The sequence below is a fragment of the Leguminivora glycinivorella genome, chromosome 5 (genome assembly GCF_023078275.1).
Source record: "Leguminivora glycinivorella isolate SPB_JAAS2020 chromosome 5, LegGlyc_1.1, whole genome shotgun sequence".
In the NCBI taxonomy this organism is placed as follows: Eukaryota; Metazoa; Arthropoda; class Insecta; order Lepidoptera; family Tortricidae; genus Leguminivora; species Leguminivora glycinivorella.
This window is the reverse complement of record NC_062975.1, coordinates 13,065,082-13,091,870: the sequence shown is the minus strand read 5'-3', so window position 1 is coordinate 13,091,870 and position 26,789 is coordinate 13,065,082. Positions and strand designations below refer to the sequence as shown.

Here is a 26,789-nt window from a genome sequence, read left to right as displayed (position 1 = left end):
GAGCTCTTGGCTACCATACTGGTGCTTTGCTTATAATTGCAGTGTGCATTCCGAAACTAAGTACACACCGCACGAGCTGGTATTCGGTAAGCTGTGTAACATACCTACTAATCTTGTAACCACTGTTGATCCATTATACAATTACGATAGCTACCCATTAGAGTTAAAGTATCGCTTACAGCTGAGTCAGCGCGAAGCTAAGGATAACCTAAATAAAAGTAAGCTAGTTAGGAAACAGTACTATGATAGACAAATTAACCCAGTGTCCTATAGTGTAGGAGATTTAGTTTTATTAAGAAACCCTGTAAACGACAAGACACAAAGTATATATTTAGGCCCTTACCCTGTTATAAGTGATCTAGGCCCCAATGTAAAAATAAAGCTTAATAATAGGGATGAAATTGTTCACAAAAACAGAACTAAATTGTTTAAATCCTAAATTAAATGTATAAAGGAACCCTACTGTATTGATCACGAGCCATAAGCATTGTTGTATACATACTTATACATATACCTACCTAAGGCTTAGTCATAAGATTAAACTACCTGTTTGTTATTGTTTACATTATCGCTTGTATCACGAGCATCCATTGAGAAACTGATTACTTATGTATGCTTAGTTGTATAATTAGTTGTTAATTAATGTTTAGGACTTGCAAAAATTATATCGAAAAAAAAAAATTGTCGTAAATTCTTTTTTTTTCTATCAATTGGGGAGATGTAGTGTGGAGTATATCCCCTCTCATTGCTTGCTATATAAGTTGCCGCACGCTGTATAATATGATTCACAATAAACCTATATCTCACACAAGTGACTTGTCATTTGGTCCCCACGTCACATCTGTACATAGGGTCATTCTATTCAAAAACAACATTTTCTGACTATTGAGTATGAGGCATAAGGTCATTATGTCAGTAATTGTTTTGACATGAAGTAAGTTCGAATTCGATGACGTCACTACATCGCTGAAAGCGTTTTCGGTGGCCAAAGTAAAAAAAATGCACAATTTTTTTATCGAAAATACGTAGTCATCATACACTTTTAATACCCAAAATCTATAAATATTGGTTTTTTATGTCAAATATTACAGAAGACAATCATTTATTGTGCCAAATTCGATATGAGTCTAGTATTAGCCTATTAAGCTATATTCACTTCTTTTGAGAAAATGTGCCTCGAACCAAATAAAATAAATTTTAATGTATTTATAATACTGTTAGTCACTGAAATCTCTACCTACAACATAATGCCTTCCATAAAACAGTTCTCACTTTTGTAAATCATAGTAATCATATTTAGCTAAATACTTGTAGCTTCGATTTTAAACCTATATGACTAAGTTTCGGACCTTAGTCACAGTTAAGTATAACCAAATATGTTAACTAGTAGATAATGATTGGAGTCTAAATTTTTCTCCTTAAAAAATAAAATAGCGACAACTTTTAGCACGTAATTGCATGAAACATTTTCTTCTTACAGCTTACGCAACTTATTTCACTGCCACTCGCGATTCAAACACCGTTCATATCGAGCTTTTGAATGAACTGCCCCCAGAAGTAATAACCAACAATGAGTTCATAGTACTTGATATAACCGCTTCAAAAACAGACGCTGTGAACGGTTACACTGCTCTCATTCTAAGTATAGTCAAGGAACCGTATATCATAACACCTGTTTTCGAACAAGCTTACTATACTGGTGAAATATCAGAGCAAGGCGAATTGCTCTTTGAGCATACTATTCGATTGATCCAGGGATTTGATGAATCTGTTTCATTTACTCTAAGCGGAGGTGAGTAGGTCAATGCCAGTATCTAAATTTATTAACAAGTCTGCTTTATTACGTGTAGCATAAACTTTTTTTATGTTATCATAGATGGATCTGAGAGGTTTATCCTGACTCAAACTGGACAAAATAGTTTATTGCTAGACATAACTCAAGAAGGACTTGAAGGGATAGAAAACTTTAGCCATTTCGTTTTCTCTGTTGTGGCTACCAAAGCTGGGAGTGTCTCGGGCACGCAGCTATTGTCATTCATAATACGGGTAAGAATAACATTATTTATTTGTGAATGATTTTGCTATAAGCAATCAAGGTATGTGCAAGGTAAATAGTAATAAGAATAGTACTTATAAGAATTCAACGAAAACCACAAACTCGTCATAATAAGTTTTTTTTTTATATGATTTATTAGTTATTATATAGGTAATTAAGGAATGCTAGTCATAACAAGCTAAGTTGGTTGCAATACCTGCAATATTGATAGTACAAACTATTCAAGTGTAATTTTATTCGTCATACTTCCATGGCATATAAATTGTTAACACTTGCACAGCTAATGCTGCCAAAAGTGAAAAAAAGCTTGATCTGACTATAAATAACAAAAAAATACTACATATTTAGAATATGATTGTTGTAAATTTTCTTAGATTCCTCCACAGCTAGACCAATTAGCTTTTCTCGTAATCACTACACGGGATCATTGGAAGACAATGTTTTGACCATGGAAGCCATCAGCATCGTAGAAGGTTACGGTTCGGATGTGGATGTCACACTGAGCGGAGGTAAAGTTTGACCAGAACATGTAAAATTTTAAAATTTCATATAGATTCAGGAAATCAATACCTAGTTTCTTTTAGACTTTGTGGAATATTTCCAGTTGGTCGGACAGGATGGGACGTACACATTACAGCTAGTTTCTAACGTCCCAAATGAAGTAATTGAAGCACACACTATGCTGGTATATACTATTCAAGCTAACGGAGACAGTGGAAGAGCCCATACCACAGTTATTATAGAACTGATTAAAAATATTGAAGTAACTGAGGAGCTAGCATTTGATGAGGCTTACTATGTAGGCTCTTATTCTGCAACAACTGGTGTTATGGCCGATATACAGCTACAAGTTGTTACGGGATATGATAGTGAGACAGCATTTACTATACAAGGAGGTGGGTGATATGTTACTGTATGAACTAAAATAAAAAATGAATCTTTAGAAATTATCGATTATCTGCCAGTTGATTATAATGCATTACAATACTTTCAGACCATGGTGCTTGGTTTAATGTTCAGTCTTTGGAAAGCGTGGTGACAATAAGTTTAGCTGCTCCTTTGCCAGTTGAACTATTTATTAACAACCAGCCTGTTATATTTGCCATCAATGCAATCAACTCGGGTGGCAGTACAGCTACAGCTACTATAGTAGTTTATTTAGATGGAGGTAAAAACATTATTTTCTTTAAATATTGACACCAAAATACCTCATCTCGTAAATATACTTTATCATTAAGAGAGATCTTATGAGTACCTAATGTTTTTTTTCTAGAATTATCTGAATTAATTGTTCTTGGATTCGAAAGAAGTAGTTACTTGGGAACAATAGAAGGTGATACGTCTACATTGCAGTCTATAATTCTTACCCAAGGATACAGCTCAGAAGTATATTTCTCTTTACAAGGAGGTAATGTATTCTCCTGTATGACAAATGTGTACCTAACTAAATAATTGGTTTTTATACCTATGTCTTTCCCATCACGGTAGCAATATTTTTTTTACTATCCTCACTGATCTTAAACAACAACTTATTGCATTTATTGTATTGATTTTGGTGTCTGTTTGCAAACCTAATAAACCTAAATATCGATTTCAGACTTGTCCAACTATTTCATCATAAACCAACAGGGTTCAACAGTAAACGTAGGACTACAAAGCTCTATCCCCGAGTCCGAATTACCATCTAATGGTATTATTGTTCTGGAATTGCAAGCTACTGCAGTTCAAGCTGTTTCCTCAACAGCAACCATAGTGTTTGAGATAGCCGCTGTAGAGGACATAAGTTTCAATGCGGCATACTACATCGGGCAATACAGCGAAAGCGAAGGGCTTACTTTCGACACGATCTCGCTAAATGTGGGTTACGACCAGGATGTACACTTTTCCTTGGAAGGAGGTACACGTTTTAGGGTTTAAACATCTTGATAATACTAGTTCGGGTAATTAAATTACACATTTCCTTAACTTGGAACAATTTTTTGCAGAAAGTTCTCAATGGTTCGCCCTACAAGTGGAGGGGAATGTCGTCACCCTAGTCGTAACTAGGGATATTCCACCTGCAATCTTGGTCAATAACCATCAACTGGTATTTATTGTCACAGCACAGAAACCCAGAAGTAAAATCGCCACTGCTACTATAGTGATTTCATTAATTGATGGTAAGTTATAGAATCGGCATTAAACTCCAAGATCCCAAGACTCCAAGATCGACGCCGCACCAAGGTGCGGGACGTGGGTGACGTCATTTCCAAACTAAAATGGATTTGGGCGGGGCATGTTGCCAGGCAGAGTGATGGCAGGTGGACTAAAATGTTGGCCGAATGGCCACCATCGGATTCGGTTATCGGATGTAAGAAACGCCTGGCATCCGTTGGCTCGTTGGGTGGACGACATCCGAAAAACTGCGGGGCACTTCTGGATGAGATTAGCCCAGGACCGGGATAAGTGGCGTACACGAAGGGAGGCCTATGCTCAGCAGTGGGCGATTAATGGCTGAAATGATGATGATGATGATGATGAAGTTATAGAATTATGAAATTGCTTCTAATTTTAGCAGCGATCACATATGTTTAGGATTAGTTCTCATATTTTATGTTTTTTTTTGTGTTATAGAATCTTCTGACGTCTCAGTTCTCAGTTTCGAACAAACAAGCTATATTGGTTCTATTGCAAACGATGCGTTAAGTATAGGACCAATTGTTCTTAACGAAGGATACACGGAGGCAGTGACTTTTACACTTTCTGGTGGTAAGTTCATAGAAAGATATTGATTTTAAATAATATAGCTTGTAATATATCTATTGAAATATATTTATCGTTTCTAGATCTGGCATCATACTTCTATATGCAAACGCAAGGACCTACAATTAATATCGTACTACAGAGCGCTATTCCAGAAGAGGCAATACCTGCTAATGAGATTGTGATACTTACGTTACGAGCATCAGCCCCTGAAGCTGTAGCCGCTACGACAACTGTAGTATTCGAGACCCGGCGAACTGCGAATGAAGAACTTGCCTTCAATGCTGCTTACTATGTTGGGGAATATAGTGAGACTAGCGGCTTTGCGTTTAACTCCATCATTTCGCTAGACGTTGGCTTTGATCAAAATGTCCAGTTTGCACTAGACGGAGGTACAGCTTAAAGTTTGTAATGTAACTATTTCAAGCGCAATTATAAATAAAACGACTAATTCTTAATTATTTTTGCAGAACACTCCCAATGGTTCGCCCTGAATATTCAAGAAAATTCTGTCACACTCGTCTTATCTGCTGCCATTCCGCCTGCAATCTTAGTTAATAATCATCAGCTCGTATTCAGCGTCACTGCACAGAAACCTAATAGTAACCTTGTTTCGGCGACTATTATTATCTCATTAGTAGATGGTACGTAGAAAATAAATTAAGATATTAACTCATTTATGCACTCTAAAAAAAATTTGGTTGCTCCTATCAATATTTTGATAGTCGTAGTCAAGCATCTTGATTCCATACGAGCCTGATAAGATCTTAGACAAATCGAATAAGGTAATTTTGATTGCTCTTACTTTTGCAACGTAACTGAATCGATTAAGATCTTGTTCAATAATTCCATGAAAAATAATTATGTTAACTAAATTACCTTAGTAAGTTCAACTAAGGATTGAATCAACCTATGTTACATAGTTATGCCTAACAAGTTCATAATTGATTCAAGGTGTACAATGGTTAGGAATAACAAAACACCTAAGTTATTAGTTCAATCATACATTCCCTTGTTGTTTTTAGTAATCAGCTTTATTTGAATTATATAAGATCGTAATTGTAGTAATTAACTTAACGTCAACTAAGAGAAAACTGCTCTTAGTTGGTCTTCATTTTTTAGAGTGTGGAGAAAATGCATAAATTCATGTATTTTGTTTACTTGTAACATAATTAAACAGCTTTTTTCTTCGAGCAGTCATGAAATAAATAAATATAGAAACCATTTATTTTTTTGTGTATTTATTTTGTTTTCTAAACTTACTAACATATAAAAATACAAACCAACAAGTGCACTACGAAATGAATCATGTGCACTACGAAATGAATCATTTTTTATTACAGATTACACTGATGCAGTTGTTCTTGGTTTTGAGCGATCAAACTATCTAGGTACTATTGACAATGAAGTATTAATTATAGAACCAATTATCCTCAACGAGGGATATACAGAAGCCGTTACAGTCACACTTTCTGGTGGTAAGTTTATCAGTACCACCCTGTTTTTATTGTATTCCGTTAACTTCGGCATATAAGTAGTTAGATCCATTATAGGAAATGGAATGGCATAGTTAGTTTACTTACACTTGTATTTTTTCTGAAAAAAATATACACACTGCTTTAGATGTTAACTTCAATTGCTGTTGAGATTTTCAGAAAAAAGTTACGAATTAAAAAAAACTAATTATGATACTCTGATTCCTATAATGGACCTAACTATATGCCGAAGTTAACGGAATTCAATAAAAACACGGAGTGTGTAGTTAAGTTTCAGATGTTGTTAAAAATTAATCAGGATTTTTTATTTCTAGATCTTGCCTCATACTTCTATATACAGCTGCAAGGATCCACAGTTAACCTCGCACTACCGAACTCTATCCCAGAGCAAATGTTGCCTGCCAATGATATAATTTTACTTGAGTTGCGGGCGTCGGCACCACAAGCCATAGCTGCTACGACGACGGTTGTAATCGAGGTCCAGCGAGTTATTGATTTAGAAGAAATATCTTTTAGTGCTCCTTATTACATCGGAGAATATAGCGAAGCTAGTGGCCTTGCGTTCGATGACACTATCTCATTGATCGAGGGTTACGACCAAACTGTTCAATTTGCCCTGGAGGGAGGTATGAAATTGGTTTTAATGTTCAATAACTAAGTTTTTCTTCAAGTAATAGAATACAGTAATAATATTTGATTTATTTCAGAACACGCACAATGGTTTGCTCTACAAGTCCAAGGAAACGCTGTTACAGTAACTTTGTTCAGTGTTATTCCACCTTCGGTTTTAGTCAACAACAATCAGCTAGTATTCACTGTTACTGCAGCAACATCGCGACAACTGTGGTGATATCAGCAACATCCCACTGCGGGAGGTCAACATGTGTGGTGATATCGTTAGTTGATGGTGCCTGAACCCCGGCCTGCACCCTCCACGGTGTTCCGTGCTGGGTCCCACTCGGTATCATAATGTCGTTAAATGTTTGGTGTCGTGAATAGTCATTAAATAAGATTTATTTTACTGTATTATATTGTTTCAGATTATACAGATGCCACAATACTTGGTTTCGAACGAGCAAGCTATCTTGGTGCTATTGAAAATAATGCATTAAGTTTAGAACCAATTGTTCTTAACGAGGGGTACACGGAAGCTGTAACATTTTCTGTATCTGGTGGTAAGTAAACTGATAGAATATAATTTTTAAATCCATCTTCATCCTGATGTTATTCATTAATACTTTATTTATTTTTAGATTTGGCCTCTTACTTTAATATCCAGCAGCAAGGACCCACAGTAACCATCATCCTGCAGAGCACTATTCCAGAACAGGCATTACCCGCTAACGGCATAGTGCTATTAGAGTTGCGAGCATCAGCAACAGAATCTGTGCCCGCTACAACAACAATAGTGATCGAAGTCCAAAGGACTACTGTTATAGAAGAGCTTGCCTTCAGTGCTGCCTACTACATTGGAGAGTACAGTGAAACTAGCGGACTTGCGTTCGATGTCAGTATATCATTAGATGTTGGCTATGACGAAAACGTTCAATTCGATCTGGAGGGAGGTATGAGATTTTTTTTACATGATAAATGACCAAGTTTCATCAAAAATGATAAGAAGAAGAAATTCAATTCTTTTATTTTTACAGAACATGCGCAATGGTTTGCTCTGCAAGTTCAAAGCAATGCTGCTACGCTCACGATCTCCAGTCCCATTCCTTCTGCAGTTTTGGCCAACAACCATCAATTAGTATTTACTGTTAGTGCACAGAAACCCAATAGCAACATTGCTACATCAACCATAGTGATATCATTAGTTGATGGTAAGAATAATATCATACATTTAGAATGAGTAGAATTGAATGTTTCATTCCATGTGGACTTCGGCAGTAAGTTATATACCTACACATTGCAATGGTATTTCAGATTTTGCATTATTTCAGATTACACAGATGCCACAATACTTGGTTTCGAACGATCAAGTTATCTTGGTACTGTTGAAAATAATGCATTAAGTTTGGAATCAATCATTCTTAACGAGGGGTACTCGGATTCTGTAACATTTGCTCTATCTGGTGGTAAGTACGACGATAAAATGACATAATGAAATCTATTTTGTTTTTGTACTCAAATGTATCTATCGATCTTAAACGTAATTTTAGATTTGGCGACTTACTTCAGTATCCAGCAGCAAGGCCCTACAGTAACAATCGTTCTGCAGAGCACTATTCCAGAACAGGCCTTACCTTCTAATGGCATAGTGTTATTAGAGTTGCGAGCATCAGCAACCCAATCTGTACCCACCACGACCACTCTAGTGATTGAGGTCCAAAGGACTACTGTTATAGAGGAGCTTGCTTTCAGTGCTGCCTACTACATCGGAGAGTACAGTGAAACTAGCGGCCTCGTGTTCGATGCCACCATTTCATTAGACGTTGGTTATGATGAGAACGTTCAATTTGCCCTGGAGGGAGGTATGAGACTTTCTTAATATGTCTCGGCACCATGTGTCATCGAAAATAACGAGAGAAAATGAATTTATTGTTTCCCGTTTCAGATCATTCACAATGGTTTTCTCTACAACTCCAAGGTAATGTTGCTACGCTCACGTTGTCAAGTACCATTCCACCTTCAGTTTTAGTCAATAACCATCAGCTGGTATTCAGTGTAACTGCACAGAAACCCAACAGCAACATCGCGACATCAACCGTGGTGATATCGTTAGTTGATGGTAAGAATAAAATCATACGTTTATGATGCGTATAGTTGAATGTTAAATTTCTGAGCAGTAAGTTTAATATTATTAACTGTATTATTCCAGATTACACAGGTGCATCTATTCTCGGTTTCGAAAAAGCAAGTTATCTTGGTTCTATTGAAAATAATGCTTTAAGTATAGAACCAATCGTTCTCGCCGAGGGGTACACGGATGCTGTTATATTTTCTTTATCTGGTGGTAAGCCCGCTGATAGACAGTTAAACTAAAATGTATTTTGTTGTACCAGAAAATATGTATCAATAATAAACATATTTTCAGATTTGGCATCTTACTTTAATATCCAGCAACAAGGTGCGACAGTAAATATTTTACTGCAGAACACTATCCCAGAACAAGCGTTACCCGCCAACGGCATAGTATTACTAGAGTTGCGAGCATCAGCGTCCCAATCTGTACCTGCCACAACTACCATAGTAATAGAGGTTCAACGGACATCTATTGTAGATGAATTAGCCTTTATTAATCCTTATTACACCGGAGAGTACAGCGAATCAGGTGGCCTTTCCTTCGAAGATGTCATTTCGCTGGAAACTGGATACGGCGAAGATGTTTCCTTCACCTTGGAGGGTGGTTAGTTTCCATATTAATCATGCTTACCCTATTTTATTAGATGTTGCCTATGTGATATTTACTATTTTTTCTGATTACAATTTACACCCTAAGCGTTCTTTGTGCATTATATTTATTGACCATTCAATACATTTTTTATTTAACGAAATTTTCAATATTTGTTAAGTAGCTTGCTCCTTATTTTTTCAGAGAATTCTCAATGGTTTGCGCTGTCTGCCATCGAAAACGCAATAACACTATTCGTAGATCAACCTATTCCTCCTGCAGTATTGGTTGGTCTTCGAAAAATCATTCTGACTGTAAGAGCAATAAAATCAGAGAGCACTGCGAGCACAATTATCATAATATCCATAATTGACGGTAAGTATTTTTTGTTTTAATTTTTTTTTACACTCGTATGTTCGCGGTTTCGCTTGTGTTAAATTCGAAAATTGCGGAATACTCCCATTCTGAGTCCCCCGATTTTAGGGACGTGGGGAGTTAGAAAAAGACCAAAATCAGCCTTTGTCACTCTCCATCAATTCAACTATCTCCACTTAAAAAAATCACGTCAATTTGTCGCTCCGTTTTGCCGTGAAAGACGGATAAACAAACAGATACACACACTTTCCCATTTATAATATTAGTATAGTATGGATTCATATTTTATCGAAGGTGCTCCATAAAGGCATTTAAAATAACAGAGTTGTTATAATCAGAGAATAGAGATCAATTATTGCTTGTTTTCTTTATCGATAGCATGTCATCTTTTCATTTCTTGTGACTTGCTATATTATCCATTAGCTCAAAACATGTTTCCTTCTGATAACGTTTTATTACAATAAATTATTTCCCACTTTACGTTATAGATTTCAACGTTATCTTGTACCATGTTTGCCGTATCTTATCAAGCGAGGGATTGAGATTATTTGTATTGAATCCTGTCATCTTCGATTTCACATACTAAGTCGATAGTTGTCTCTTACTAATAGCATACATATCCTTTGGTCGTTTCACTATTGTTTTCCCTCATTAATAGCCTTATATTTTCAGCAACGCATTTCTTTTATTTACGAGTTGTGGTTTTCGTTCATAAATTATAGGACAATCTAGTTTTAAGGAAAATCTTGTTATTAAGTTTTATTAACTATTTTGAATTTCACAGATTCTGGGCCCGTAACAAATGAAGCATTTGATAAATTCCTGTACGAGGGATCCATCAATATCGACGTGGTTCAACATGAAACAATTACTATCACAGGGCATGCTGCTGGAATCAATATCGAAATACTTGGAGGTAAAATTTGGTGTGGTAACATTATTAAGATAATCATGCTGTTTTGGGCATACATTAACTAAAGTGAAGAATAAATAGATGGAAAAGATAACCAACACAACCAAGAGAAGGTGTGTTTAGGCACGACGAGTAACACGACTGTTACTTTACTCTATTTAAAAAAAACCACTTGCTGGTAACAGTGATAACAGACTGCATTTCACCAACAACATTTCCAATAGAAACTGATTTTAATTGCTTATAAAAAGCCGGTTATTATAAAAAGTTACTGTGTTGGAGGTACTTTTATACGTAAGTATAACCTCTACTTTGTGTTCAGTTTACAGTGCGCTTTTCTCCGCCTCCGTATCGGGAGATACGGTAGTAGTCGGAGCAGCAGGCGCCCTGAATCTGCCTGAAGGAGTGTCACACGTAGCGCTCGAGTTGCGAGCGGGAAGTGCCAGCGCAGTTGTCATTTTTGACGTTATAGAATCAGGTAAGAACTGTCAAGTCAAATCGAACGAAAACAAATATAATAATATATACACGGTGTAACATAAGCAAAAGAAAGGCTTTAAGTGCGCATTTCTGAGGGCAAAATAAAGATAAAATGTTATATGACGTCAAGCAAATTTATCAAAAAAAAAATGTTTTTATGTATATTTTCTTTAGTTTTTTTGGATGTATTTTCACACAAAAAGTAAATGTTATTCGTAAAACTGGCACTGAAAAAAATATTGTCATTTTTTTTCTAAAAAAATATTTTTTCGCTATGAGTTACCTACTTAGTTACTTCTTGATATCTATCAATGGAGATAGTTAGATTATGTCCGATAACGGCATCATCGCCTTCAAAACAGCGTTTTGTTCTCAGAAATAATAAGTCATTGTTATTTTCTTAAATGCTTATAACTCTGAAAGTAGGCGAAATCCAGAAAAGTATATGACATTTTACTCTTCTAATATGATGAGGAATACCCTGTTAAAATTATTCGGTTTCCTCGTGTTACACCGTGTATAGTCAGGCAACAAAAGATATTAATGAAGATAGCTTACAAACTACTTGGCTGGTGGTTAATTTTTGTAACGAGAAACTGTCAATGTAATATTTTGGCCCAATTGAGGCTAGTTTCCTACTAGTCAAGTCAGCTTCTTTTTAAGAACTGTCAAAACGATTTGCTAATATGGAATTACTATGAAATACTGAGGAGTGACGTCACGGTCAATTTTACTTTATATCTTTCTCTTTGTCTTATTAAATAGAAATTATGCTTAAAACATAACTACTGTCCATATTTTTCTTCTAATTATGTGGTGTTTGATTTCGTGCACTGCATAAAATATTTTAAGTATCTTAGGCCCACTTGCACCAACCACTTAACTCAGGGTTAGTGAGCTGTCATCTGTCAAATTCCATATAAAATGGTGAGTTAACCCTCGGGTTAACCCACCATTTTCGTTGGTGCAAGTGGCCCTTAGGAAACTAGCCTATTAGGCTGGTTTTAGTGTCACGCGGACCGTCCGCGCGGAACGATCCGCGCGGCCAATTTGTATGAAGTTGATGTTGTCGTCCGCGTCATTTAGTTCTGTGTCCGCGTCACTCTAAAACGCTCCCTGAAGTTAACACATATTAGTCCAGCGGGCCGATTTTTGAGTCTCACGCGTTCGAATTCAGAAAATTGTCACTGAAAATAATAAGCAAGTCACCGTTTTCAACCGGTATTTTAGTGACAAAATCCCGTATGCGAGATTCAAATATCGCCCTCCAGTGCGGATCGCTTCACGCGGTCGGTCCGCGTGACACTAAACCAGCCTTAGGGGATAATAAAAACTCGATTTCTGATTTGTTGTTAAATTTATTTTATCCAAGAACGTTTTAGGGCGAAACTGTCAATGGCACATGTTTTTGGTACAAGAACACATAAGAATTTTGAATGATTCACGGTTATTTTCATTAGACTTATATTGACCGGGATATAGACCGTGATTACCTTTTTGATTTTTGTCGAGCTCCCGATATTCTATACTACTCGACTAGACTCGACTCGCGACTAGAGCGCTGTCTATACAACTTTAACATCCACCCGCCTTCGTCAGTTTTCCGTGATCATGATGCATGCAACTGCGTCGAAATATCGGGAGCTCGACAAAAATCAAAAAGGTAATCACGGTCTATATCCCGGTCAATATAAGTCTTACAAGAACACATGTTTATTTATGGGATAAAAAACCTATGTTTATTAATTGGTTTTAAAATTTTGTCCTTAAACGAATTGCTGGGACTTTCGGATAATCATTGCCCATGCCCACGTCGAATGTAACGATAGTGCGTAATAGTAATGAATGGCTGTTTATAAGTAAGGTAAATGTTTCTTGTGTGGAAAGCCAAACACCTAAATCCCGTTTACACGGTTCGAGAACTCGCAAATTTGATTGCATTACGATTGGCGATAGATTGTTGTACTGAATAGGGATGACGACTACATAAAAAAATGGCATTCTGTTTAGTCCGTCAGTTAGATCGTCCAAAAATACTGAACACATATTTTTCGCTTTATCTAATTAATGAAAAAATACAAAGATATAGAGCATCAAAGTTCCGGAGTGGGGGTTTGTGACGTCACTTCTATGTAAAAATTGTACCTAGGCGTGACGTCACGCGCACTTCATCGCATTGTACCGTCGTCATTTTTCGTTTACGAGAAAAAAAAAATACGTGTCTAAAATTCTTTGATAATCTGACGGACATATTAGTTTTTTTTTTGTCGTCTCGCCTTTTATAATGTAACCTTATAACATACAGTCCGCGAAGTAACTAAAATAAAATACAATACAACATATGTGAGTTCGCGCACACTATAAATCAGCCACACAGATAAGGAATTAGTGATTGAATAAAAGGTGTCCTCGTCGTCATCGGAAAGTTTGATATAAAACTGTCCGTCTGTAATTTTGCTTTGAGTCCAGTATAGCCATTACTGTATCATCAATAATTCAAGGGTCACCTATAGTATCGATATTAATCCTATGTACTTAGGCAAGCGGACATTTGGGACCAATTAAAGCTTATAAAGGTAGGCCTTGTCAGACTAAATTATTCAATATTGCTAATTGAACTGTCAAAGTACCTACTTAACCAATTATAATTTGTCCGCGGCAAGAATGGTACAGCCGGTGATATAAAGAGCTTGTCTCAGAAATGACATAATATAAGACAAGTTTTTACTATTTATCTTGAATCATAGGCATACAGTCATAATAAGTATCGGTCGGGGCTATTGGGTACTGAATAGGGCCTGCCTGCTAAACCGATGATCCTGGATTCGAATACCGGTAATGGAATTTATTACTGTGATGAATAGATGAATTCTGATTATAAATATCAGTACCCATAGTACAAGCTTTGCAGGTCTCTCAAGGGGCTGACAATACCCAATTGCGCAAATTTGATGTTACTTGCGCAGTTTTTTAAGACAAACTATTAGTTTTAGTAAGGCAAGTAATTATATGTATATACACGATTTAATGAAATCTGCTCGATAGAAAAAAATTGCAAAGATTGGTCTCGAGTTCGTCATTAAACGATTCCATTTCGTTCAATTATTAACTTAGTTGTCTTTAATTAATATTACAATAACAAAAATATACATATATAAAACACTAATGAAACATTTTGCACAAATAATGCAGTTGTCTATTTTATTTTGATATTTTTCTGTACTTTTCGTACCTATTAGCCGCCCCTCTTTTAGTGACATCGCGCTCTCACTCCCATACGAATAGACAGTGTACGCTAGCGGCAAGGCCATTGGGTGTTGTCAGCGACTTAATGTCAAAATGATTTATTTGCAGAAACCCCAGAGCTCCCTACAGTAGCATTCGATTCGCCACTGTATGTGCTGCGCGCTGACATGGCGCAGACGGGGTTACTGGGAATGGTCCAAGCAACAGCAAGCAACGGCGAGAGCATATCGTACTCTTTAGTTGTCGATGATGGTAAGTACACGTTCATAAATAAAGTCAACGACTTATGTACCTACAGTCAAGTGTAAAAATTTGAGTGTGTTTAGCAATACGTCCCACTTTGTCGGTTACCGTTAAGGCGAGATTTACTTGTATGTGTATATGAATAAACTGACAAAGCGGCTTTATAGCAATTGACAAAGTGAGACGTTTTCCCGTGCACACTCACAAATTTGTGTACACATCTTACTCAAAAATATGTCCCATAACATCTTAGTCCGGTGTAATAAGAGCGTAGTACCACATTCATGAGTCGATTTTTTCGACAATACATATTTTTGCAGTTAACTGTATTCCTAAGGGCCACTTGCACCAAAGAATATGAAGGGTTAACCCTCGGGTTAACCCACCATTTTATATGGAATTGACAGATGACAGCCCGCTAACCCTGAGTTAAGTGATTGGTGCAAGTGAGCCTAAGAGGATTAGGCACAGGACATGAAACTGCTCAAATTTCAGTACCAATCTTAGCAATAGAATAAGCCAATTACGTGGCAATATAAGTAAACGATCTGCATTGAAGCGCTGGTGGCCTAGAGCGGTAAGAACATACGACTTTCAATTCAGAAGCCGCGCACTTTCAAACCCCAACTCGTGGTAACATCATTTGATAATTTCCAGTCTCTTTTCGGTGAAGGAAAACATCGTAATGACATGAAATAAAAAAAATCGGACTAATTCCAAGTCGAAAGAAGCCTAGTTAAACTATGCCAAATCTTGAGATTAGTTGTCTAAACGGGCACTTGGTTCCTAAGAGCCGTGGCAAAACGGAATAAATAACGCACGGAGAGGATGATGATATACACGATCAACATTAATTTTAGTCTCATGGTTTATTTATGTCAAGTTACCACATATTTTCAATTTTAAGATATCATAAGTTTAAATTTCTTAAGTAAGCATAATGAACTATAACTTTTAATAATTTTAGAATACAAAAATAAATAAGCATGTCGTAAAAGCATAATTACTTACGTGAAATTCACAAATTAAAACACATCGATTATTTTTAAGCGTAAGGATAATCAGATTAACATACTTAATCAGTTTGTAAGTTAAGCCGATATTCGTAATAAGTACGTAATCATTTTATAATTACATGATTAACGGTAGGTCCATGATGAAGAAACATCGTAAATAAATTCAGATTATAAAATTACAGTACGTAATATCTAACTAATACCTACTTTCCTGTTCGAAAACAGACAGCGATAAATGCGTGGGTCCTTCAATCCAGAGATCGCAGGTTTACATCCCCAGACGGGATAATTAATGAGTTACGAAATGTCATTTGATATTTGCGAGTCGCTTTCAGTGAAGCAAAATACTGTAAGGAGACGGAACTAACCCGATAGGGTCGAGTTCTGGGTACAAAGTTTTATTACAGTGGCTTTCATAAAACTGGTGTCTATGCCAAATTCTGGGATTGGATGCCAAAGCATATCCCAGGATCTCGTGAACCGAGGCAAAATGCAAAGAAGAACAAAAACAGATAATGGCATGAATAAATAATTTAAGCGCCTGATATGATACATTAGCAAGATGACACAAAAGTAACGCATCACCATTAGGTTATAAATGATTAGGCGTAGCATACGAAGAAATGAGCGATTGAAATTGAAATAAATTTCAATTTGAAAGAACAGTGACCAAGGCCGCTAGAGCCTGAAACGCGAACACGGGGCCTTGGTCACTTTCAGTTTCATGTGTGTAATTTATTTCAGTTTTAATTTTTAACCCCCGACACAAAAACGATGGGGTGTTATATGTTTGACGTGTCTGTCTGTCTATTTGTCTGTTTGTCTGTCTTTCTGTGTGTGTGTCTGTCTGTGGCATCGTAGCTCCCGAATGGATGCACCGATTTAGATTAGGTTTTTTTTTGTTTGAAAGCTGAGTTAGTCGGGAGCGGGAGTCTTCTTAGCCATGTCTCATGAAAATCGGTCCACTAAGTCGGGGATTTTTTTTTTTTTAATTTTGTGGTTAGATTATTATAGTAGTACCTATTTACCTATGACTACCTACTTTAAAATAACACGAGTTAAAATATTTTCATTAAAAGATAATTTAAGTTGTGTCAAATAGAAGTATCTTTTTTATGTTAATGTTTTTATAAGTAGATCATTCTAACAGCGCTCGGTTTCAACCAATCATAGGTAGGTAGATAGGTAATTTCATTCTATTCCGTTCCCAAATTTTAATTAAAATTAGGTTCCTACGAGTACCTATACATATTAGAGAAGCAAAATGTCTATAGAACGAAACCTCGATCTCTTTACAACGAGATTCATCATCCTCCTTGCGTTATCCTGGCATTCGCCGCGAGATAGGTAATTTCATTCTATTCCGTTCCCAAATTTTAATTAAAATTAGGTTCCTACGAGTACCTATACATATTAGAGAAGCAAAATGTCTATAGAACGAAACCTCGATCTCTTTACAACGAGATTCATCATCCTCCTTGCATTATCCTGGCATTCGCCGCGGCTCATGGGAGCCTGGGGTCCGCTTTGACAACTATTCCCAAGATTTAGCATAGGCACCAGTTTTACAAAAGCGACTGCCATCTGACCTTACAACCCGAAGGGTGACTAGGCCTTATTGGAATTAGTCCGGTTTCCTCACGAAGTTTTCCTGCACCGAAAAGCGACTGGCAAATATCAAATGACGTTTCACACATAAGTTCCGAAAGACTCATTGGTACATTGAACCGGGGTTCGAACCCGCGACCTCCGGATTGAAAGTCACACGCTGTTACCGCTGGGCCACTTTACTCTTTACACCGATATTACGTAGATATATTTATTTATCGCACTTTTTTGATGTTTTCGTGTTCGTGCCCAAGAGACGGCAAAATTGATTACATTTAAAAATAGCCTCAACTGATATTTTGCTCTTAAACACTAAAATATGTTTTTAGTGAGGGGTGGTGGGCTCAAACAACGACGTTTTAAGATCAAAGGCAACAGCTAGGTGTCTGTTCTACCTACTGGCAATATACACTACTATACATTTTTATTTGTATTAAGACTAGAATTATAATTCGGACTCATAATTACCAGTTAGGTGGGAATTTATACTTGATTGAGTAACAAAGAATCTAAAAATAATTCAAAGTGCAAAAATCTTTAAAAAATCAATTCATCGACCCTAACTCCCACGCTCATTAGGTATCAAGCGATTCTCGCGAAAGCTTATTTAAAAAAAAAAGATCAAGTATTTTCCTTATCCGCCCCTATCTCCTTTATTAATGTGGTCAATAAATTATTGGCATTCGTCACACTAAAACCATTATCTACAGCGAGAAGAATATTTAAGACGCTACAGGAGCGAAAATAGAAATAAAAATTCCCTTTCAATTTGGGAATTTGAGATAAATATACTAGTGTTATTAACTAGATTTATCGAAAAAAAATGTCCATTCAGAACAACTCAGCAATATCTTTTATTGCGAAAAAATCTTTAAAATCGAGGTTCCGTTCTCGACTGTTTCCTCCTTCAAATCTTAATTAATCGTAACGAAATTTGAGAATCTGAATAACAATGAAATAATCTGTGTCGGGTTGTTTAGTTTTTTTGGCTAATTGTTACCAATTTTGAATATCACACATTTTTTGCGCCATAATCAATAAAGGCCGATTTTGGAAATTTTTGATGGGTTCTAGTGTCTGTCAAAACAAGAATATCAAAAAAATCAAAACGGTCCGACACAGATGAAAATGGTAATAATCTGTATTAAAAAAATCATTGCTCTATCTTCAAAAACCAGGGAGGAAATAGTCGAGAGCGTTTGTATGGAGAATTGACACCTTCTGTATCGTCTTAAATTGTGTTCATTTTTAGCTCACCTCCGAGAGAGGATTTCAATCAACAGTGTTGGCGAAATCCATTTGTCTGCTCCCACAAATACTGGTGTATACGGTTTCCAATCTGTAGCTACATCAACTATAACCCAAGTCCAAGCTACAACGGTGGTAAGAAAAATTTACATTATTATAATAGGTAGCTAAAGATTTAGCTTAGCTAGAAATGCTACTAGCGCAAGACATATTTAGGTATATACCTATATAATTTATTACTTAGGTTCTAAACAAAACACGAAGCAATATTTTTACTAGAAGCCAAAACAAACTTTTTTTATATTTCAGTTATGTACTAGGGTGGTCCTTATTTTGTCGATGTTATATTTTTATACGGGGCACCCGCTTAATGTAAAATCTAACCCTAAAAAACCAATGTATTTTTTTTTTCAGAATTTTTAAATACATTTTAGGGGTCGCTACCTCACTTTGTAAATTTGGATCCTCCATACAAAATGCAATTTTTTTTATCTATTTTTTTAGATTTTTCGTTGTGGGGCGAAAAGTCATGGTGTATTAAAACCATTGTAATTTGTTTTCAGAATTTTTAAATACATTTTAGGGGTCGCTACCGCACTTTGAAAATGTGGACCCTCTATACAAAATGCTATTTTTTATTTTTTTCCGATTTTTCGTTGTGGGGCAAAGAGTCAGGGTGTATTAAAGTGCAACTTAACATAAAATAACGCCGCTGATTTTTTTAAAATTATTTATTCATATTTTAGGGGTTCTAAGACTTCTAAAGTAAGTTCTTCCAAATTTTGAAAAGTGCGGTAGCGACCCCTAATTAATGTATTTAAAAATTCTGAAAACAAATTACATTGGTTTTAATACACCCTGACTCTTTGCCACACAACGGAAATTCGAAAAAAAAAAAAAAAAAAAAAAACATTTTGTATGGAGGGTCCAAATTTTCAAAGTGCGGTAGCGACCTCTAAAATGTATTTAAAAATTCTGAAAAAAAAAATACATTGGTTTTTTAGGGTTAGATTTTACATTAAGCGGGTGCCCCGTATAAAAATATAACATCGACAAAATAAGGACCACCCTATTATGTACGTTCTATTCCAATATGCTATTAGAAATGATATTACAAAATATTAATGGATTGTCGTAGATTGTTTTGTTTCAGAAAACAAGAGCAATATCCGGTCCATTACTCAGAATTGATTTATCTTATACTTATATTTTTTTACTGAGTTTTGTTGTTCTGATTGATTGACAATTATTAGAATTGACCGGTCGAAATATTAGATCGCGGAAAAGTATCGTATTTTCTGTATAATAAATTGGAATAAAATACGTACCTAACGGTGAAACAGTTTATATCTGGCTGGTTTTATAAAATCAGCAACCGACCAAGTGCAAGTCGGACTCACGCAGGAAGGGTTCCATACTACGATCTATGAAACGACAAAACAATCATGCCTATTGTATGAATGGGGTCTATTCATATTGACAACACCAACTGGTAAAGGCTCTTTTTATTCTTCAAAAACAAATGAGAAAGTTGCATTTTGCACAAGAGCGCAAAGAAATTTCATACAATTTTGAACTTAATACCCAAAGCTGGCTGGTAGAATTTGGCCTTTGATGTTTATTATGAATCAATGTAGTTCATAGATTTGATTTATGTTTACGGTGAATTTTTTTTCGTGTTGGTTTGTTGAAAAGTTTTGTGATTCAACGTTTTTTAACCTTCGTGTCTTGAAACCCTCGCAACACTCGAGATTCCACTTTTTGAACCACTTCGTTGTTCAAGATTGTCATCTTTGGCTTGCCTTAATGTACAACTCTGCCCCTTGTAAATCAAATAATTACTTACCTACTTATTTATTTTGTTTTTAGTATTTTTTGATACATATATTACATATATATAGGTCCAACAGAAATAGTTGTTTACTTTCCAAATGTACTTATAAGCTGTGAAAAATAAAGTGATATTTAGAGACCCGTAGTATTTTTAGTCAATTATTGGTTTAGGTTTTTTTAGTCAATTCCTAACCCCATTAAATTTTGTTTCTGAAGGTACAGCTAACAGTAGTAACTGCCGCAATCTGCGGAGACGACCACGCCCTCCCGCCTCTCATAATCCTGGACCGAGACGAAGAAGAACCACACTCTAACCTTGTAGTCCTCGACAGCGAAGCTCAAGCAGGCTGCCAGTTCAGGCTCACTAATCGGTGGCCCCTCGACCAAGACTGGCTTTACGTTGACAACACTGGTTTACATGCACGATCAATTGACCGAGAAGACCCGCGAATAGCTTTCATGGCATTGTCTCAAGTACAAGTGGAACTGGTGTTAGAATGTGACAGTGATACAACCAGTAGAGTCAAGCGGTCTACAGACCCCAGGCTAGACTGGCTCGGGCCTTACGAATACGGTAGCAACAAGTGGATACTTACTGACACAATCTTATATAATTCACGAAGAAGCTTCGTCAACTTGATAGTAAACGATATTAACGACAACTACCCCATATTTGTTGGCAATGGAAACGAACCCATTGTGTGTGGATATCCCATTCCCGAACTTGAAGATGTTGTGCTTCCTCGAGCTTTGGCTGAATTACAGGTAAACTTCCAACTTTAGAATTGTAATTTTTTGATAATAAAAATAAGTGTGATTATGATTTCTTCAATAGTGTAACTTTATGAAGTCATAAAGCAAATCTTCACTAAACAAGGGCGCGAAATTCAAATTTTCTATGAGAGGATAAACCTTCACGACTACTTCTTTCTTTATGCTACCATTTCATATGTAGGTAATACTTCAAAAAAGGGGTACAGCTAGTTACAAATAATGTGCGATGTGATAATCGCAACTTACATACAAAACTGGCCATTTACATGATTTCACGTCTTAGACATCACGTGTGAGCACCTAAATCTCCACTTTGAATGTACCCTTTAACCGAATATCTAATTTCCATACCAAATGTGAATCCAGTGAGTTAATGTTTAAGCTGTTATTGCGAATGCTCCCGCAAAAAAGTCACGCATCATTTCGTGACTCCAATCTCAAGTCAAGTGGTTGAATGTTCGTGTAGTTTATGGGATATTGAATTACCTCAGGCCACTGACGCGGACGTGGGTGAGAACGCGGCGTTATCTTTCTGGAGCGCGTCGGAAGTGTTGGCGGTCGCGTCGGCTACGGGCTTCGTCCACGTCAGGGATGGAGCCAGCCTGACGCAAGACCAGCGCCTCAGTGTGTCAGTCACTGACCTGAACGGGAGAGAAGATGGACTTACTACATCTATAGAACTTCTGGTAATGCTTACTTACTTTACTTATACAGTGTACGTTCATACTCATTTAATATATCAAAGGTGTATTTCTAAGATTTACTTTAGTTATGTACCTACTTATACAGATTTTAAAGACGCTAGAGCCAATCAAAAATTTCCAAAAACGGCCTTTTTCATTATGGCGCAAAAAAGGTGTGGTACTCAAGATTGGTAACAATCAGCCAAAAAAACTAAACGGTCCGACACAGATATTTTATTGTTATTCATATTCCCAAATTTCGTTCCGATTGATTAAGTTTTTAAGTGAGTTGTTCTTAATGGACAAATTTTTTTTCGATAAATCTAGTTAATAACACTAGTATATTTAACTAAAATTCCCCACTGGAAAGGTGGGCTCCTTTCCATTTTAGGATTTTCGCTCCTGTAGCGTTTTAATATTTTAGTAAGAAGCAAGGTTTTACCATAAAGTTTAGTACCAAAATTAGTTAACCGAATAATAATTATAATGTTAAATTAAAACATATTAATGTTTAAGCAGATGATGTCTTAGCTAGGTATATAACTTTATTGTTAACAAGCATAAGAATATACGAGTACCTATGAATTTAGTGAGAGCCCTCTTAGCTTACAAAAATATTTCTTATTGGTTTTAATAGGTAATATTTTTACGCAAACACCTAAGTAATTAAGTTGCAGATGTTATATACATTTTAAGCAACTCTACTTTTAGCTAATCGTTTAGGAAAAACTTCATTCACTTTTGAATAGACACACATTGATTAAATACAATGTGGAAAAAACCTTTGATTAAATAAATTTAACCTTCTCATTCTAGGTAAAATTATTGGATACGAGTCACATCGCCGTGGTTACCGTCCGCAATGCATTCCTAGACCAAGAGGAAACTATTTTGGAAAATCTAAGTTCGGCTGTGGGGTACGAGGTCAAAGTCCTTAGCTCCGCGGTTATATCTGATGACCCAGCCGATTCTGTGAATACACGACACAAACGCGAAGTTACCTCCGAAGGAGCGTCATTGCAGCTTTATGTATACGGCTTAATTGATCGCGAGCCGGTGGCCGTTGACCAGCTTACAAAGTAAGATAATAATCAATTCGATTCACTATTCCAAAAATGTACGCGTTATTAAAATTACCTTTTAATTTCAGCGATATAACCGGCAATGTAATAACTGGGGTTGATGTCACGAACACGGTATCTCTGGAAGATCATCTAGAAGGCCGCGAGATATATGGCGGAGGACGTGATACAGGTCTATTAGTCGCAACAATAGTCCTGAGTATTCTGCTCTTCATACTAATGCTACTTATTGCCTTATGGTTCTTCCTCAGATGGTAAGGATACCGTTAGTAACATATTTCTGCTTGTGCTATCATAGCTTAAACTAAATCACGTATCTTTGTTTACAGGAGAAAGGCACGAAATTATGAACAGTTCAGTGACGCAAATAGTTTAGCCTCTCGAAATGAACAATTGGAGTCACCCCAAAAGATCGATAGTTTGAGAAAACCAAGACTCAATATAGATGAGTTGAAACGAAGTGAGAGGAGGCTTCAAGAAATGCTTGATGCTCCGGTTGAAGAAGTTGGTCCTAAGGCCCAAACCTCGCAAATAGACCCCAAAGAAGCAGTCGACACAGTAATAAATATGGCGCCTACTCGCCCGGTAGACGTTACAATGCCTATAGTGATACAATCTATAGATAAGCTTAAAGATGACGAGAATTCAGAAGACGAATTTGGGGAAAGAAAAAGTAAGAGTCGAAGAAAATCAGTAGTCACTTTTAATGAGAACGTTGAAAAGATTATTCACGTTGAAGACATTCCGGATGACAATTCATCGGACTTAGAAATATACAAGTTTTAAGCTTACTTTTAAGTGAAAAATATAAATGTAAATTATGTTATTAAACTGTTTTTACACCTTTTGATAAAATAATTAAAACGTTTAATCGGTTTCCTTAAATAAATTCATTAGTATGCACATCCTTTTGTTAAAATCCAGAAGCGTGAGTAAGCTCGAGCCAACGACCTGTGAACGACTAACAGATGTTATCGCTTTTATTAAATCACTCAGTACAGTAATTTTATTATAATTTACAAGTGCATTTAAATCAATAATAAATTTAGCTAACACTAATATTATGACATGAGCCATCAAACATGGCTGATTTTTTTCGTTTATTGCGAGTATCAATACAATATGTTATATTACCTTTAAACGAGCAATTCTTGTATATTTATTTATATATATAGGTTGTCTGGTAGAGATCGCTCTTTAGCGATAATACCGCCTGTTGTCTGCCTCTATTTATAATAATTTGTTTTGTCACCACTGTATCTTTTGCTGAGGTGTGTCAATAAAGAGTATTCTATCTATCTATCCCAGAAACCGCTCTAACGATTTCGCTGAAATTTGTTATGTGGAGGTTTCCGACAGTGAACAATCGATCTAGCTTAGGTCCCGGAATACGCGAATTTTTGGGTTTTCATACGTTTTTCTTTCGCGTAAGTAAACGCAAAATATGGTCACTAATTTCGTCGTCCGCACATCGATGGCACGTAGCTCAGTCGTAAGAGGGTCGGTCTAATATTCGCAGGCACATTGCAGGCACAGTATAATAAAGAGTACTATCGTACAGTATGGCCACTCCCGCTCCCCGCTGAAAGCGCCGCTCACCCCCTCTCGGTTACCTCACAGTTACCGCCTGTCAAAAACGCGAACAGTCAACTGTCATATCTCACTTATACAGGCATGGTACGCGTTCACCTACACGATCTTAGAATGTGTGCTAGGAACGCGCCTTTTTCATATATTTGATCGCCAATGTCCGAGATGTGTTGCAGGTGTTTCGAATCCCGGCCAGAAATAAGTTTTTTTTTTGTATTATAAGAGTTTTCTTTTATCTAAAGACGTGATATAATAAAATAGAACCGAGCAAAGCTCGGTCGCCCAGGTACTTTATTTATATAGACGATACAAATGTTATATTTTGATTTCCTTTTTTATAGTGCTATGCCACTGTAGCACTCAGAGGTTGTCAAGTCAGATTTAGGTACATTTAGAAGCCTCGAGACGAGTGGTTTGTTTTATTATAATAAAAATTACATAACTTTATACACTGAGGTGTAAGATGAGGAGATTGTATAATTTTAACACCATATTCCTGATGATATTTTAAGAATAAAGTGTTACATAAACTTTTCTGGAATTCGTCTAATTTTTATCTAAGGTACAGCGGCACAAATCCCGACTGGGGGGCAATAGTACCTGGTCCATTTTTTTCCATTATTACACTATTGAGTTCCACATGTATCCACTGAACACGCGTGCCATATATAACCAGTGGACACTCTAATTAACAATGCAAACATTGTAAAACTTGGAAAAAAATGGATCAGTTGCATTTGCCCTCCCAGTACTCCCGCTGTACCTTACCACTTTACGAAAACAGGCCAAGCGCTAATCGGATTCGCCCACTGATGTTATTTCTTGTTACTCATATAACTCTAAACACTAGACTAGATAATAATATGGAGTATAGCGCGTTTTCTGGGCCAATTAGTACTAACTAATTTGCGCGACCTGTGTAGTGCCCACATTGGCTTTTCAGGGATAATTCTTTATAATGTTAATCTATTTAAACAGTTTTTAGTTTATTTATATACATTTGAGTATTAGAGTTAAATTGAAAATTAAAAGCTGAAAAGATTTTGACAATAGAAAAACAAGACGCAAATCCATACTAATATTATAAATGGGAAAGTGTGTGTGTCTGTTTGTTTGTCCGTCTTTCACGGCAACACGGAGCGACGAATTGTCGTGATTTTTTAAGTGGAGATACTTGAAGGGACGGAAAATGACATAGGCTACTTTTTGTCTCTTTCTAACGCGAGCGAAACCGCGGGCAAAAGCTAGTGCAATTAGATTTTTCCGTGGTATTCATACGCATGTTTTACAAACTTCACAATTTTCCTTTAGTAAATTTTGAAGATAGAGTCCCCACTATCACGATTTGGATAAGGATTTTAATTGGGTTTTCCTTCAGAAATCACTTTACTTACTTATAAAAAAAATTGTTCTTTCTAAAGATAGGTACCCCACTTGCCTAATACGAGTAACTGCCTTGACATTTGCTTTCATATTTGCCAATTAATATTGATAAATTAATATAACAACACTTTCAATTTATAGAGGTTTACAATGTTCATGCTATTCCAAATTTCAAATCTATAAATTGGTATCTTCGTTAGGCCTCAGAAATGCGCGGTTAAAAATCTTTCGGGTTCCTTATGTTCAACCGCGTACCTATCAAACAACATAACATGGATTCAAAACATACGCTACCCACATAAGAATAAACCCGTACCAAATCAAGCGAGAGTGTTTCAACATCCCGTGCTGACCCTTGGGATGTCTACGTGATTGACCTCGACATAACTAACCCTCTCTTATGGGATTATATTCAATATTCTATTGTAAGCTATAAAAAGAATACTTGTGTTTATTTTATGTAATGATTAAGGTAAATTATTTTTGCCCTCACTAGCTCGGAAACACGTGTTTTGTCCTTTAATACCAGCGGGTAAGAACGCATTTTATCCACTAGTGGATAAAGTAATTTGACCTTGAATATAGTAGGTAATTTTTTCTGCTTTGAAATTGATAAAATTGAGTGACTCTAGTGATGACGATGTTTTACCACCTGTGGAACTACTGGAAGCAGTGATAAACGCGTTT

At 36.3% G+C, this 26,789-nt stretch overlaps 1 protein-coding gene across 1 annotated transcript; it reads left to right on the top strand.

Moving 5' to 3' along the window:
* Positions 1-2,031: 2,031 nt before the first annotated feature.
* LOC125226713 lies at positions 2,032-24,032 on the top strand. The gene is made up of 25 exons (XM_048130792.1): positions 2,032-2,046; positions 2,443-2,565; positions 2,641-2,952; positions 3,051-3,224; positions 3,330-3,464; positions 3,654-3,953; positions 4,042-4,215; positions 4,670-4,804; positions 4,882-5,190; positions 5,269-5,442; positions 6,142-6,276; positions 6,609-6,920; positions 8,852-9,025; positions 9,116-9,250; positions 9,332-9,643; positions 9,833-10,003; positions 10,788-10,919; positions 11,239-11,394; positions 14,751-14,894; positions 18,762-18,892; positions 20,807-21,355; positions 21,856-22,050; positions 22,864-23,126; positions 23,198-23,383; positions 23,459-24,032. The coding sequence occupies exons 2-25, from the start codon at positions 2,505-2,507 to the stop codon at positions 23,913-23,915; spliced, it is 5,226 nt and encodes a 1,741-aa protein (XP_047986749.1). The 5' UTR covers positions 2,032-2,046; positions 2,443-2,504; the 3' UTR covers positions 23,916-24,032.
* The last annotated feature ends 2,757 nt before the right edge of the window (positions 24,033-26,789 follow it).

Excerpts from the sequence above, each read along its gene's own strand:
- LOC125226713 (XM_048130792.1), top strand. The coding sequence starts at position 2,505 with ATGGAAGCCATCAGCATCGTAGAAGGTTACGGTTCGGATGTGGATGTC. Across the intron at positions 4,216-4,669 it reads AGTGATTTCATTAATTGATG|AATCTTCTGACGTCTCAGTT; the intron begins GTAAGTTATAGA and ends TTTGTGTTATAG. Across the intron at positions 9,026-9,115 it reads GGTGATATCGTTAGTTGATG|ATTACACAGGTGCATCTATT; the intron begins GTAAGAATAAAA and ends GTATTATTCCAG.